Below are 16,418 nucleotides of genomic sequence, written 5' to 3'. Positions count from 1 at the left end.
GGCTATGTTTTTTTCTATTAATGATGTAATTCTTTAGGACTTGTCCTTTTTCTTGTTAATCTTACTAAGCACTCGTCTAGTTTACTTTTCTCAAAGAATCAACTTTTGATTTTTGCTATTTTTTTCTATTACTTAATACTTCTTTTCTGTATCATTACTTTGTTGTGTTTTTTTCTAATTGAAGTTACATATTACTTCATTAATCCCAACCTCTCTTTTTTTAGAACATAAAAGTATGAAAAATTGTAATGGGCACTAGAGACAAAGTAGAAATACAGTGTGGGAGGGGAAGAGTGTAGGAATTTGGGGGGGAATGGAGATTTAAGACACTTGCGGGACACAGGTAAGGTTTATTATCTGTTGACAAGGATGTGTATGGGGGTCTCAACTGGGCTGGACTGAGGTGTGTATCACGCTGGGTAATGTCTTCACAATCTAAATGATGTATAGCAATTTGATGTATGAATAAAAATTTTTTAATAAAATAAAAAATAGAAGATATACACACACACATTTAAAAAAAAAAGATATCTAAAGCCATATGTATGCATTTCTCTCAAAGTAATAATGAGCCAGCAGGTTGTGTGATGGTTAAGGTGCTAGACTACCACATGGCAGACTCTATGTCTCGAGGCCTGGACCCAGAGGCTTGAAAAACACACCAAGCACATGTGCATACATGCCCCAAATCCCAAGAGGAGAATGGAGAAGAAGGGATTGCAGCATGGCTACCCACCCTGGGGAGGTTGATTTCTCCCTTTCCTTCTCTGTCTTTATCTCTCTCCAGCAAGTACATGTACCTATGGCAAAAAAAAAAAAAAATCTTTAAGAGAATAATACTTTTGTTCCCTCTCACAGCTTTTGATGTGCATAATTTTCATTATTAATTATTTCTAAGCATGTATAGTCTCTTTCATTATGATTTTTCATAGACATTTGAATTTAAAAGTATGCTTTAAATTTTCCAGTACTGCAACAAATAAGCTTGTCAGTATACTTTGGGTACAGATTTTAAGAAGTTTGATAGTTGGGTCCAAGAGTTAATACCTAGCAATTTTGCTGTATAATACCCAATTCCCCTCTGTAGATTTTTTTTATTTTTTTTAATTTTTATTATCATCATAATCTTCTTTATATTACATTGGATTACATATAACTTTACAGTGTATTACATTGCTTTTTCAAAAGGGTCCTCTGTAGATATTGAACCATGCTTTCCTGGCAACAATGCATAAGCATGTCCATTTCCATACAGAGTCACCCACATAGTATATTATGAAACTTTTGCATTTTTGTTGCTGATAGATGAAAGGCGGTATCTCAATATAGTTTTCATTTAAATTTCTATTTTTGAGTGACCTTAAGAGCCATTATTCTTTTCTCTCTGAGCTATTTATTCATCTATCTTGTATTTTTGTTTTTATTTTATTATTTATTTTCCTATAGGGTGCATGCACTTGCTAGAGAGAGAGACAGAGAAAGAGAGAGGGAAAGTGAGAAATCACCCCCTAAGGAGAACGGCCACGCCTTTTCTCTTCTATTCCCTTCTTGGATTTTGGGCACACATGCACACACACCTGGCATGTTTTTCAAACTGCCTTGAATCGTGCAATCAGCCATGCATTAACCTCCATGCTGTGTGCCGGCTCCATCTGTCTTGTATTTTTACCCAGGGCTATTAGTGGTCTTTTTGTCCTCTATTTTTGGAAATCTATTATCCACTAAGTATATTAAACCCTTCGTGATATAACGTGCAAATGCTTCCCCATTTCATCACTTGTTTGACTTTGTTGGACTTTCTGCCATGCAAAGGTTCTATTGTGTTTGTTTTTGTCTTATTTTTGGCTAAAGGGCATGTGCACTCACAAGAGACAGAAAGAGGGGGAGAAGAGAAAACACTCCCCCCTGTAAGGAATGGTCATGCCACAGTCCCTTCTCCCCCATTTCTCCACTTTCTTGGGATTTGGGGCATGCACACATGGGCACCCAGCATATTTCTCAAGCCTCCAGGTCCAGGACACCAACCACCCAACCGCATAGTCAGTCATGTAGAATCAGCTGCCTTCACCATCAGGTCATGGAGCCAGCCCTTCTATTTTTTTATTAGCAAACTTAATTGTATCATCTCAGGAATTTCTCTAACAAGGGCTGGGTGTATACATATTTTTTCTAATTTATTATTTACATTAGATCACTATACATCTTTACAGTGGGCAACGTGGTTTTTCCCAGCACAAATACAGGGCATATCAGTCAAGACCAAGTCATTACCACATACGTTACCATCAGCTAGTAACTTTTTATTTTTGTGTCAGTGAAACATATTGTTTGTTTTTTCTGTTTCCCTCCCTCCCTTCCCATATTACCCACCCCCTGCTAGCCCCCTTCCTCTCTCTAGCATCTACGGTTGCCCTCCCTGCTGTTATACCTTCCAGCCTTTCAGTTTCTGCTATAGAACACAGACGGGCAGTGTATATTGGCAGAGTCTGTCTTTCATAGTCTGATTTGCCTCACTTGGCATTAGATCTTTCATATTCATCTACTTTGTATCAAATGTCAGAGCTTCATTGTTTTTTATGGCTTAGTAGTATTTCCTAGAGTATATATGCCACATTTTTTCAATCCAGTAGTCTATTTTTGGACATTTGGGTTGATTCCATGTTCCAGCAATTGTAAATAAATCTGTGATAAACATGGATGTGCAAGTATTTTCCTGACTGAGGGTTTTCCTTTGAGTAAATGCCTAAGAGTGGGATTACTGTGTAGTATGGTAGATCTATTTGTAGGTTTCTGAGGACTCTGCATGTCATTCTCCACAGTGGTGGTACTAATTTACATCACCACCAGCAGAGTAGGAGAGTTCCCTTTTCACTGCAGCCTTGCCAGCATTACTATTCTTTATTTTTTTTCATTTTAGCCATTCTGATTGGGGTTAATTACTATCTCTTGTAGTTTTAATTTGCATTTCCCTTATGATAAGAAATATCAAGCATGTTTTCATATGCTTTTTGACTATTCATATGTCTTCCTTGGGAGAGTCGTCTGTTCAGTTCATTTTCCCATCTTTTAATTGGATTTTTTGTGTGTGTGTGTGGATAAGTTACTTGAGTTCCCTTTATATTCTGGCTCAGTTCCTCATCTGAGGTATAGTTTGCAAATAAATACTCTCCTTTGAGGGTTGTCTCCTCACTCTACTTATTGTTTCTTTAGCTGTGCAGAACCTTTTTAACTTAATGTAGTTCCACTTGTCTATTTTGGGGACTATTTCCTGTGCTTTGGAGGTCTTTGTTAAGAAGTCTTTACCTGGGGCCAGCAGCTGGCATGATAGTGAATGATAGTTAAGGCACTGAACATTCCCACATGACCAACCACAGTTTGAGTCCCAGACCTGGTGGCTTGCTTTTTCACTTTCCTCCTCTGTGTGTGTGTGTGTCTCTCTCTCTGGTCAAGTTAAAAAAATAAAATGAATGAATAAATAAAATTAAATAAATATTTTTTAAAAAGAAGAAGAAGAAAAAGAAGTCTTTGCCTACTCCAAGGCCTCCAAGAATTTTCACTGTGCTTTCTACCAGTCGTTTTATAGTTTGAGGTTTTATGTTTAGAGCCTTACTCCATTTTGAGTTGATTTTTGTTAGTGGTGAGAGATACAGGTCCAGGTTCACTCTTCTGCAGGTGGATATCCAGTTTTCCTAGCACCATTTGCTGAAGAAATTTTCTTTTCCCCACTGGATTGTCTTTTGCCCCTCATCAAAGATCAGTTGGTTGTATTTGGGGGGATTTATTTTGGGTTCTCAATTCTGTTCCACTGATCTACCTGCCTGTTTTAGTGCACAAGACAATCCAGAACTTGGAAAGTTCTGAGTATTTTATGAAAGAGATTTTTTCATCCCTTTACTAGCTTCTTCACCTTCTAGGACACCCATTATATGGACATTTGGGCATTTCATGGTGTCTACAATTTCCCACATAATATCCACTTTTTTTCCTCTTTTTTTTTTTGGTTATTTTTTTTTTATTCTTATTGTTGGTATGGTCTATGTTGAAGGAATACCACAAGTCCCAAAGACCACTCTTGGGGGTATGGGTACACCATCAAGTGGTTTTAATCATTCTTTGCAATGATCTGTCCTACACTGACACATATTTCTATTTGCCATCTTTCGGGATGATCTTTCTTTTTTTCAGATCATCCTGAGCACTCTCGCGGATGTCTCAAGAAGAGTTATGATTTATTCTGTGGTTTGCAAAAGACAGGGCCCAAACTGACCAAAGAGGAGGAGGAAGCCCTAAGAAAGAAGATGACGGACACCTCAGAGAAGCCCTTGTGGAGGAATGTAGTGAACATCAATGCCATCATCCTCTTGGCTGTGGTGGTCTTTGTTTATGGTTATTTTGCCTGAACTCTATCTAAACCACTGCAATATATTTGAAGCCAAGGATAATTTTATTGATTTTAATTTTACAGTTCTCTGGGTTGCAAAAGGGAGACGAGCAGCTGGTAATTTTATCTAATGAGATGTCAATAGACTCGAAAGCTTCGCTTTTGCCATCCCTTTGTATCAATAAACAAAAAAGTTAATTTATAAAACTAGCAAAGCAACTTCATATGTGTCCAAACTAAGACCATAGGTTTAAATTATTTTTTCTAGCTTTATTGGAATGTAAGCAACAAATAGAAATTGTATGTATGTAAGGTGTATGACATTATCATTAGATACGTGTATACATCTGAAATGATAACCCTAATCAAGTTACTTAGCACATTTATCACCTCATTTGATTGTCTTCTTTGTGTGTATGAGTGGTAAGAATACTTAAGATCTACTCTTAGCAAATTTCAAATACACAACACAGGATTTCTTTTTTTGAGAGAGAGAGAGAGATTTTTGCTAGAGGGCATGTGTACTCGCCAGAGGGACAGAGAGAGACAGAGAGATGGAAAGCAAGAATTCACCACCTAGGAGAGAAGGCCACACTGCAATCCCTTCTCACCCATTCTCCTCTAGGGATTTTGGGCATGCACGCACATGCACCTGGCATGAGTTTTAAGTCGCCAGGTCAGGACTCAAACCGCAGTCAACTATGTGGGAGTCCAGTGATGTAACCACTATACAATTGCTGGTCCCACAGTACAGGATTATTAATCATAGTCACCCTATTACATTTCAGATCTATAAGTATTTCTATACTCTTGCTTTATGTATTATTTCATGATGGACTTTTTCACATATAATATATCCCAAAGATCTTTTGTTTACTAATACATATCAGTCTCTCTCATTCTTTTTAATAGTGTTGTATCATTGTTCCATAGGATGATTTATTATAGTTGGGTTACTTTTCCACTGAAGAATATTCACGTTGGTTTCAATTGTTTCCTATTGTCAACAGTATTCAACTGGAGGGACGAGCAGTTAGTGTAATGGCTATGTTGCTGAACTCCCATGTAGTCGACTGCGGTTCGATTCCCAGACCCGGTGGCTACCTGGGGCCAGCAGGTGGCATGATAGTTAAGGCACTGAACATTCCCACATGACCAACCACAGTTTGAGTCCCAGACCTGGTGGCTTGCTTTTTCACTTTCCTCCTCTGTGTGTGTGTGTGTCTCTCTCTCTGGTCAAGTTAAAAAAATAAAATGAATGAATAAATAAAATTAAATAAATATTTTTTAAAAAGAAGAAGAAGAAAAAGAAGTCTTTGCCTACTCCAAGGCCTCCAAGAATTTTCACTGTGCTTTCTACCAGTCGTTTTATAGTTTGAGGTTTTATGTTTAGAGCCTTACTCCATTTTGAGTTGATTTTTGTTAGTGGTGAGAGATACAGGTCCAGGTTCACTCTTCTGCAGGTGGATATCCAGTTTTCCTAGCACCATTTGCTGAAGAAATTTTCTTTTCCCCACTGGATTATCTTTTGCCCCTCATCAAAGATCAGTTGGTTGTATTTGGGGGGATTTATTTTGGGTTCTCAATTCTGTTCCACTGATCTACCTGCCTGTTTTAGTGCACAAGACAATCCAGAACTTGGAAAGTTCTGAGTATTTTATGAAAGAGATTTTTTCATCCCTTTACTAGCTTCTTCACCTTCTAGGACACCCATTATATGGACATTTGGGCATTTCATGGTGTCTACAATTTCCCACATAATATCCACTTTTTTTCCTCTTTTTTTTTTTGGTTATTTTTTTTTTATTCTTATTGTTGGTATGGTCTATGTTGAAGGAATACCACAAGTCCCAAAGACCACTCTTGGGGGTATGGGTACACCATCAAGTGGTTTTAATCATTCTTTGCAATGATCTGTCCTACACTGACACATATTTCTATTTGCCATCTTTCGGGATGATCTTTCTTTTTTTCAGATCATCCTGAGCACTCTCGCGGATGTCTCAAGAAGAGTTATGATTTATTCTGTGGTTTGCAAAAGACAGGGCCCAAACTGACCAAAGAGGAGGAGGAAGCCCTAAGAAAGAAGATGACGGACACCTCAGAGAAGCCCTTGTGGAGGAATGTAGTGAACATCAATGCCATCATCCTCTTGGCTGTGGTGGTCTTTGTTTATGGTTATTTTGCCTGAACTCTATCTAAACCACTGCAATATATTTGAAGCCAAGGATAATTTTATTGATTTTAATTTTACAGTTCTCTGGGTTGCAAAAGGGAGACGAGCAGCTGGTAATTTTATCTAATGAGATGTCAATAGACTCGAAAGCTTCGCTTTTGCCATCCCTTTGTATCAATAAACAAAAAAGTTAATTTATAAAACTAGCAAAGCAACTTCATATGTGTCCAAACTAAGACCATAGGTTTAAATTATTTTTTCTAGCTTTATTGGAATGTAAGCAACAAATAGAAATTGTATGTATGTAAGGTGTATGACATTATCATTAGATACGTGTATACATCTGAAATGATAACCCTAATCAAGTTACTTAGCACATTTATCACCTCATTTGATTGTCTTCTTTGTGTGTATGAGTGGTAAGAATACTTAAGATCTACTCTTAGCAAATTTCAAATACACAACACAGGATTTCTTTTTTTGAGAGAGAGAGAGAGATTTTTGCTAGAGGGCATGTGTACTCGCCAGAGGGACAGAGAGAGACAGAGAGATGGAAAGCAAGAATTCACCACCTAGGAGAGAAGGCCACACTGCAATCCCTTCTCACCCATTCTCCTCTAGGGATTTTGGGCATGCACGCACATGCACCTGGCATGAGTTTTAAGTCGCCAGGTCAGGACTCAAACCGCAGTCAACTATGTGGGAGTCCAGTGATGTAACCACTATACAATTGCTGGTCCCACAGTACAGGATTATTAATCATAGTCACCCTATTACATTTCAGATCTATAAGTATTTCTATACTCTTGCTTTATGTATTATTTCATGATGGACTTTTTCACATATAATATATCCCAAAGATCTTTTGTTTACTAATACATATCAGTCTCTCTCATTCTTTTTAATAGTGTTGTATCATTGTTCCATAGGATGATTTATTATAGTTGGGTTACTTTTCCACTGAAGAATATTCACGTTGGTTTCAATTGTTTCCTATTGTCAACAGTATTCAACTGGAGGGACGAGCAGTTAGTGTAATGGCTATGTTGCTGAACTCCCATGTAGTCGACTGCGGTTCGATTCCCAGACCCGGTGGCTTGAACTCACGCCGAACGTGTGTGAGTACATGCCCAAGATCCTGAGAGGAGAATGGAGGAGAAGGGATTGCGGTGTGGCCATATTCCCTGGGGGGGTGATTTCTCACTTTCTGTCTCTGTCTCTTTCTGGCTAGCGCACTCACCCTATATGGGGTGTGGCCATCCCCCCTGGGGGGTGATTTCTCACTTTCTGTCTCTGTCTCTTTCTGGTGAGCGCACTCACCCTATAGCAAAAACCTCTCCCCAAAAACAGTATTCAATTGGACATATTTGTGTATTATTTGGCACATTAGCTAGCGTTATTTTCTTTTATGATTCATTCCTAGAAATAGAATACTGGAGCAAATGGTATGAGCATTTAATATTTTGATAAGAAATCAAATGTTTGTGTTCTGAAACAGATTCACCAATTTATATTTTCACCAACAGTGTATGAGACTCATTTATTCACATTCTTATAGACTTAATTTTTGTCAATTTGATAACTATAAAATAGTTTCCTTTTTAGATTAATAAAATTACATGTATTTACATATACTTATTAGATATTTTTATTTTTCTTCCATGAAATTCTTTACATCTTTTAACAGTTTTATCATTCATGTATAGATATTATACAGTCTGTGTATTATTTACATATGAACAGCAAAAGGTTTTTGCTGTAGTTGCTTTTATCATCAGAGGGAGAGTGCACTTGCCAGAGACACAGAGGGAAAGGGAGAAAGTACCCCCCAATGGAGTATAGTCATGCCACAATCCCTTCTTCATTCACATTCTATCAGGATTGGGTCATGCATGCACACACAGCTCACATATTTTTCGAGCAGCAGGGGCCAGGATTTGAATCACAGTTGGGATCTAACTCCCTTAATCACTAGTCATCAGGGTTAGCCCAAAAGTTTTTTAGGTCTGTATCTTGCTTTTCTTTTTCTTCCTTTTTTTAATTACCAGAGAGTGCATGCATATGCCAAAAAGAGAAAGAGAGAGAGAAACCCCCCCCTCAATTGGGCCTGGTCACACTACAATCTCCAGGACTCAAACCATTCTCACTGTGAGAGTCCAGTGCCTTAACCACCATGCCACCTGTTCCCTCCCCCCACTATGTGTTTCAAATTGCTAGGGCTGGGACTTGAACCACAGATCGCCATGTGGGAGCTGGCTCCCTATGCAGTGTTTAACAACTGTACTTCGGGCCAGCCCTGTGTCTCGCCCTTCAGCTTTGTCTAGTCATTTGTTGTACAGAAGCTTTGATTTTTATGAAGTCAAATTGTTTCATCTTTTCCCTGGTTTCTGGGTCTTGTGACAGTCTTTCAGTGGTTTGTCTTTCAGGAGTTTTGTTTTCTTTGCCTTGTGTTTTAAAGAAATCTACATTTTTTTTTTGAAATTTTTCTCTCTTTATAGTACATGGTGAACATCGCTAAGCCTAATTAATGTAGGTCAAATATATTCATTGCAATTCCTACCTAATCATTATAATATTAGATATTTTTTATTTCTTTAGCACTTTCCCTTTTTTAGGGTGTTTTTGCCATCACAAATAATGTTACCACAATCGCCTTTATGCATAAATTCTCATGATTTAGTTCAATAGGATAGAATCCTAGAAATAGTATAACTGAGCCATGGATGTGTTCACTTATACTTTTAATAGATATTGACATTACTTTCTAAAAAAATGAAGCAAGTCACATTTCTACCGGTAACAGGGAACGAATGGTCCTGTTCCCTTGTAGATTCTGCAGCACTGAAACTTGCTGCTTTGTCAAATACACAACACAGGATTTTTTTTTTTTTGAGAGAGAGAGAGATTTTTGCTAGAGGGCATGTGTACTCGCCAGAGGGACAGATTTTATTGGTAAAAAGTTTCACTAGAGTTCTAGTTAATCGTATATTTTTACTTCAGTAAATTGAATGATTATAACCTTTAGATACTTTCTATCCAGTGGTTTATCATGGGAAATATTCTTAAACAAAACAGGAAAGCTTCAAACTGCAATTGTTGCAATTTTATACCCAAAAGGTAGTGAAAGAAAAACTAAAATATAGAGTCTAAAAGATACAACACATGTGAAAGAAAACTCCCATAAGTAAGTGAGGAAGAGGCAAATAATCCTGATTGTTGAAATGAATCTGGGCTTCCCTGCATGCAGTATAACTCTTGAAATCTAGCATGTAATCAATCACAACCAATAATCATATTTGCAAGGAAGCACATTTGCAAATTATGCCAAGATATTTCTTCCTTTGATGCATGATATTTGTTTTATTCTTCATTTTTAAAAAAGTTTTCTGTAGGGCACATGCACTTACTGGAGCAACAAGAATGGGATGTGGGAAGGGAGTAAAAAAGCATGCCCCCCTTCCTGGGGTGGGAGATGACCACACTGCAATCTCTTCTCTATGTCTTCAAGCTACCGGATCCAGGACTCAAAACTGCACAGTTGACTATGTGGGATCCAGCCACCCCAACCACCACACCATGGGCTGGCCCTATTCCTCATGAAGCACTGCTAATGTAAAACCGTTAAGAAATTTTTAAGTTTTCAGAACCAGCAGATGGCATAATGGTTATGCCACTGGACTCCCACATGGCCATCAGTTCGAGTCTCAGACCCAATGGCTTCAAACGCACACCAGGCACATGTGCATAGGTGATCAAAATCCCAAGAGGAGAATAGAGAAGGGATTGTGATGTGGTCATCCCCCTGTAGCAAAAACCTCTAAAAAAAAAAAAAAAGAAAAGAAAAGAAAAAAGAAAGAAAGAAAGAAAAACTATATTTATTTTTTTTGAGAGGTTTTTGCTATAGGGGGTGTGCACTCGCCAGACAGACAGAGAGAGACAGAGAGACAGAAAGCGAGGAACCACCCCCCAGGGGGGATGGTCACGCCACAATCCCTTCTCCTCCATTCTCCTCTCAGGATCTTGGGCACGCACGCACATGCACCTGGCGTGAGTTTTAAGCCACCGGGTCCTGGACACGAACCACGGTCAACTACGTGAGAGTCCAGCAACATAGCCATTACGCTAACTGCTGGTCCCGAAAAACTATATTTAAAGAACATCTTTGAGTACTTAGACAATCTCTTCAGAGAAAAGACAAAAAACATTATGCATAAGAGAAGAATACTATAAATGGGACTACAGGCACACATGTACCCTCTGACATAAAAAAATAATAATGCTGAGGCTGGCAGATGGTTAAAGTGCTGGACTCCCACATGGCCAACCGTGGTTCAAGTCCTGGACGAGGCAACTTGCTTTTTCACTTTCCCCCTCTCTCTCTCTGTCTTTCTCTGGTCAAATTAAAAATAATAATAATAAATAAGCTTAATAAAATAATTATTTTAAAAAGAAGAAATTAATGCTAGGTATTTTATTCTTCTAGATACTATTATAAATAAAATTATTTTCTAATTTTTTTCAAACTATTGCATGTATATAGAAGCATGGTTGATTTTTGTGTGTTATCTTACACCCACAGTAATGCTGATTTCATAAAATGATTTAGGAAGGTTTCCTCTTCTATTCTCTGGATGAGTTTGAGAACTATTGATGTTAATTCATCTATAAATATTTGGTAGTTTTTTAAAAGAAAGATTTTTTTTCTGTAGGATACATGTGCTTGCCAGAGAGACAGAGAGAGACAGCAAGCAAGAAATACCACCCCCCGAGAAGACACCTTCATGGCTCCTGAGTACTAGTGATTTCAGGATCCCCCTCAAACATTCTCTCTGCCTCTGCCGCTGTCTTTGTCTCTCTCTACCTCTGTCTCTGTCTTCTCTTTTTTTTTTGTAATTTTGCCTTTTTTAAAAAAAAATTGGGGGAACCAGCAGTTAGCATAATGGCTATGTCGCTGGACTCCCATGTAGTCAACTGTGGTTCAAGTCCTGGACCCAGCGGCTTAAACTCATGCCAGGTGCATGTGCGTGCATGCCCAAAATCCAGAGAAAATGGAGGAGAAGGGATTGCAGTGTGGCCATCCCCCCAGGGGTCGACTTCTCACTTTCTGTCTCTCTGACTCTCACTGTCTTTCTGACAAGTGCATGTGCCCTATAGCAAAAACCTCTCGAAAAAAGAAAAATTCTTTTTTTTAATAATTAGTTTTTATCTTAAATTTATTTATTTACTTATTTGAGTTTGGCTAGAGAGAGACAGAGTGAGAGAGAGAAAGAGAGAAAGCAAGTTGCCAGGTTCGGGACTGGAACTGCGGTTGGCCATGTGGGAGTCCAGTGCCCTTAACCACCATGCCACCTGCCAGACCCACATCTGTTGACATTCTAACCAACAAAGTGATGGTTTTAGGAAGTTACTAGGTCATGAGGACAGAGTCCTCCTGAATGGGGTTAGGGCTCTTGTAAAATGGGCCCAACGGAGCTCATTTGACTCCTTTTGAAAACACAGAAAGAAGGTGCCATCTGTGAGAAAACAGGCCCTGTACCAGATACTGAATCTGCCAGCGCCTCTATCTTTGACCTCCTAGACTCCAGGACTATGAAAAATATATGAATTAAGTTATTCATTTTATGGTGTTATGGCAGCCCAGGTGGACTAAGATAATTGGAGCTCTTTCTTCATTTGGTTTTGAGTTATCTAGTGTCTTTCATTTTAACCCGAAGGGCTCCTGCTAGCATTGCTTGCAGGACAGATAGAGTGCTGACAAACTCCTTCAGTATTTTTATCTGAGAATGTCTTGATGACTCTTCTATTTAAAAAAATTTGGGGCGGGGGGAACCAGCAGTTTGGACTCCCACGTAGTCGACCGCGGTTCGTGTCCCGGACCTGGTGACTTAGAACTCACGCCGGGTGCGTGTGCGTGCGTGCCCAAGATCCCGAGAGGAGAATGGAGGAGAAGGGATTGCGGCGTGACCATCCCCCCTGGGGGGTGATTTCTCGCTCTCTGTCTCTATGTCTCTCTCTCTCTCTCTGTCTGGCGAGCGCATGCGCCCTATCGCGAAAACCTCTCCAAAAAAAAAAAAAAGTAAAAAAAACAATTTTTTTTTCTCTCTTCTTATGATAAAATGCATGTGCACACATGTTAGAGAGAGGGAAGGTTGAGCACCCGCCACAGGGGCTGGTCACACCGCCATCTTCTTCCTCCAGCCCTCCTGCCTGTTGGATTCTGGGCACTCACGTGCATGCCCAGCGGGTTTCAGGCTGATCAGGTTGGGAACTTGAACCACATTCACTATGTGGGTTCTGGCTTTTCTTACTACTGTGTCATGAAATCAGCCCTCTCCCTTATTTTTGAAGGATATTTTTGTTGGCTACTGAAATCTTGATCACCAAGGGTGTTTTGTTTGTTTTAATTTTGTTTATAATTATTTATTTTATTTTATTTATTCATTCATTTATTTTTTTAGTTTGACCAGAGAGAGACAGAGGGTAACAGTGAGAAAGAGAGGAAGTGAGAAAGTAAGCCACCAGATTCAGGACTTGAACCCTGGTCGGCCATGTGGGAGTGTCCAGCGCCTTAACCACCACACCACCTGCTGGTCCTGTTTGTTTTAATTTTTGCCATAGGGCATGTGTGCTTGCCAGATAGAAACAGAGAGGGAAAATGAGAAATCGGCCCCCAGGAGAGATAACCACACTGCGATCTCTTTTCCTCTGTTCTCCTCTTAGGATTTTGGGCTTGTACGCACAAGTACCCAGAGTGTTTTTCAAGCCACCAGGTCCAGGACTCAAACCTTGGCATCAATCATGTGGGATCCAGCTGCCTTAATCACCACACCACCTGCTGGCCCCTATCAAGAGATTTTTTTTTCCCTTTCAGCATTTTAAATATATCATTGCAATGTCTTCTGGCCTCCATGCTTCCTGATAAGAAATTGGCTGTTTTATTTAGGGTCACCTACGTGTGACATGTCACATCTCTTTTGCTGCCTTCAAGATTCTGTCTTTGGTTCTCAACAGTTTGATTATAAGAGACCTTGGTATGAGTCTCTCTCTCTCTCTTTTTTCTTTTCTTTTTTTTTTTTTTTTTTTTGAGATTTTTGCTATAGGATGCTTGCTTGCAATTGCCAGAGAGACAGAAAGTGAGAAATTATCCCCAGGAGGAATGGCCATCCTGCAATCCCATGTCCTCCATTCTCCTCTCTGGATTTTAGACACACACACACACATCTGGTGTGAATTTCAAGCTGCTGGGTCCGGGATTTGAACCGTGGTCGACCATGTAGGAGTCATGCAACATAACCACTATGCCATCTGGTGGTCCCAGTATGAGTCTCTTTGAGTCTAATCCTACTTGGAGTTCATTCAGCTTTTTGGATTTGTAGATTTGTGTCTGTCGTCAAAACTGGAAAGTTTTCATTTATAATTTCTTTAAATATTCTTTCTATTCCTTTCCCTATATCTTCCCCTCTGGGATATTTTTCCCCCAGAGGGTATGTGCATTTACGAAAGAGATACAGAAAGAAGAGGGAGAAAGAACCCCTAATGGACATGGGCATGCTGCAATCCCTTGTCCTCCATTTCTCTACCCTGTCTCACAGGCCCAAACTGATTTTCAAGCATCTGGGGCCAGGACTTGAACCACATGGTCAGCTATGTGGGATCTGCCTCCCTTAACTACCAGGCCTCAGAGTTGGCTCTGCTCTGGGACTCTCATAATATGTATGTCTCTCCACTTGACAGAGTCCGCTTGGGCTCTTTCACTTTTTTCCTTTATTTTTTCTTTCTGGCTCTCAGATGTGATCTTTCAATTACTCTACCTTCAAACTGGCCATTCTTTTTTCTGCCCCAGTTTGCTGTTGAACTCCTCTGGTAAATTTTTGGTTATTGTCATTTTTCACTCCAGAATTTCTGTTTGGCTCCTTACCATTCCTATCTCTTTATTAATATTCCCATATTGTTAATATATCATGTTTCTAATTTCTTCACTATTTTGTCCATGTGTTCCTTTAGCTCTTTGATCATGTTTAAAGCAGTTGTCTCAAAGTCTTTGTCTATAATTCCATTATATGAGCTTAAACAGAGATAGTTTCTATCCATTTTTTTCTTTAAATGGACTGTATCTTCCTGTTTCTTCATGTGCCTTCTGAGCTTTTGACAAAAACTAGACATTTGACTATTATAGTGTGATAACTCTGGAAATCATATCCTGCCCCCTTCCCTAGTGTTTATTCTCTCATTGGTTACTGAAGGTTATAGTCATCCATTTGTTTAATGACTTTGCCAACTATTACTGTAAGAACTATATTTCTTGTCACTGTAGTCACTAGTGTCTCTGCTCCTTAGCTTATGTCCAGCTAGGGTTTTGGCAAACATTTCCTTGAGTGTCCGAGCACTCTCAGTCATTGCAATCACCTCTACTGGGGTCTCCTTCACCTCTTAGCCAGGCTTGCACTGAGCCTATAAATCAAACCAGGGAGAAAGCTTAGCGTGAGCTCAGGTCTTTTCTGTACCTATATCTTGCCCTGGGCATGCACATTGCTTTCTAAACTACTCAGTACATATGATTGTGTTCAAATGTCCTAATTTCCTCCCAAAAAATTCCCCGGAATTTCCTTTAGGCAGCCTTTTGTACGTTTTGACTCGCATGTTGACTTGTATGTTTGGACTTTTCACTTCTATAAGTCAAGCATTAATAAACAGTCATTTTGCTCTATGTACGAAACCCATCTTCATCTTGAAGGAAAAGAACAGCTCTTCCCTGTACCCTTAAAATTAGTCTAGTTCCACGTCTCATTTACTGATCCTTGGTTATCCAAGGGGCTCAGCCTATTATAATGGTACATTAAACAGGTAGAGTGATTCGTCTCATGTTTTCTTGTGATTCTGTAGGTGAAAATCTCCAAATTTAGGTACTTTTTAAAAGACTTGTTTATGTCGCTAGATTCTACACTCAACTCTCCTGGACTCTTGCTTTTGAGTCCGCATCTTATGGTAACTGAAGCTCAGCACAGACATGTTCAGTATATATCTAGACTCTCTAGATGTTAGCATTTTAAAACATTTTTATTGTTATCAAAGTAATACATTTTAATTTACGGAACTATATTGCAGCTTAATATGGCACCTTTCACGTATTTCTCTGTCTCCTTTTCAAAATGTCCTCGTCACAACCACAAGAGGTAGGAAGATGCTATAAGCACCAAGGTCCTCATTTTTCAAAGAGAAAAATACACCGTTGAGACAAAATTAATTTACCACAATATACACAGTAAATCGCGGGCAATGTTGGGAACCAAAATCCAGGACAACCAGAGGGAGAAAGCTTAGCATGAGCTCAGGTCTTTTCTGTACCTATATCTTGCCCTGGGCATGCACATTGCTTTCTAAACTCAGTACATATGATTGTGTTCAAATGTCCTAATTTCCTCCCAAAAAATTCCCCGGAATTTCCTTTAGGCAGCCTTTTGTACGTTTTGACTCGCATGTTGACTTGTATGTTTGGACTTTTCACTTCTATAAGTCAAGCATTAATAAACAGTCATTTTGCTCTATGTACGAAACCCATCTTCATCTTGAAGGAAAAGAACAGCTCTTCCCTGTACCCTTAAAATTAGTCTAGTTCCACGTCTCATTTACTGATCCTTGGTTATCCAAGGGGCTCAGCCTATTATAATGGTACATTAAACAGGTAGAGTGATTCGTCTCATGTTTTCTTGTGATTCTGTAGGTGAAAATCTCCAAATTTAGGTACTTTTTAAAAGACTTGTTTATGTCGCTAGATTCTACACTCAACTCTCCTGGACTCTTGCTTTTGAGTCCGCATCTTATGGTAACTGAAGCTCAGCACAGACATGTTCAGTATATATC

General features: G+C 39.2%; 1 protein-coding gene across 2 annotated transcripts in view; it reads left to right on the top strand.

Moving 5' to 3' along the window:
- Positions 1-6,755, top strand: part of SLC5A4 (solute carrier family 5 member 4) — a 51,587-nt gene extending 44,832 nt beyond the window's left edge. Inside the window, exons 15-16 of one of the 2 annotated variants that reach the window (XM_006147965.3) lie at positions 5,451-5,459; positions 6,358-6,755. In XM_006147965.3, the coding sequence (XP_006148027.2) occupies positions 5,451-5,459; positions 6,358-6,572 (224 nt within the window). In that variant the 3' untranslated portion in view covers positions 6,573-6,755. Of the gene's footprint in view, positions 1-4,185; positions 4,584-5,450; positions 5,460-6,357 lie in introns of those variants that run through there. The other variant, XM_006147964.3, reaches the window with a different exon arrangement.
- Positions 6,756-16,418: the final 9,663 nt, after the last annotated feature.

Source organism: Tupaia chinensis, unplaced genomic scaffold, assembly GCF_000334495.1.
Source record: "Tupaia chinensis unplaced genomic scaffold, TupChi_1.0 Scaffold000226_1, whole genome shotgun sequence".
Taxonomy (NCBI): Eukaryota; Metazoa; Chordata; class Mammalia; order Scandentia; family Tupaiidae; genus Tupaia; species Tupaia belangeri.
The sequence above is the reverse complement of the archived record's forward strand: the minus strand, read 5'-3'. Positions and strand labels throughout refer to the sequence as shown.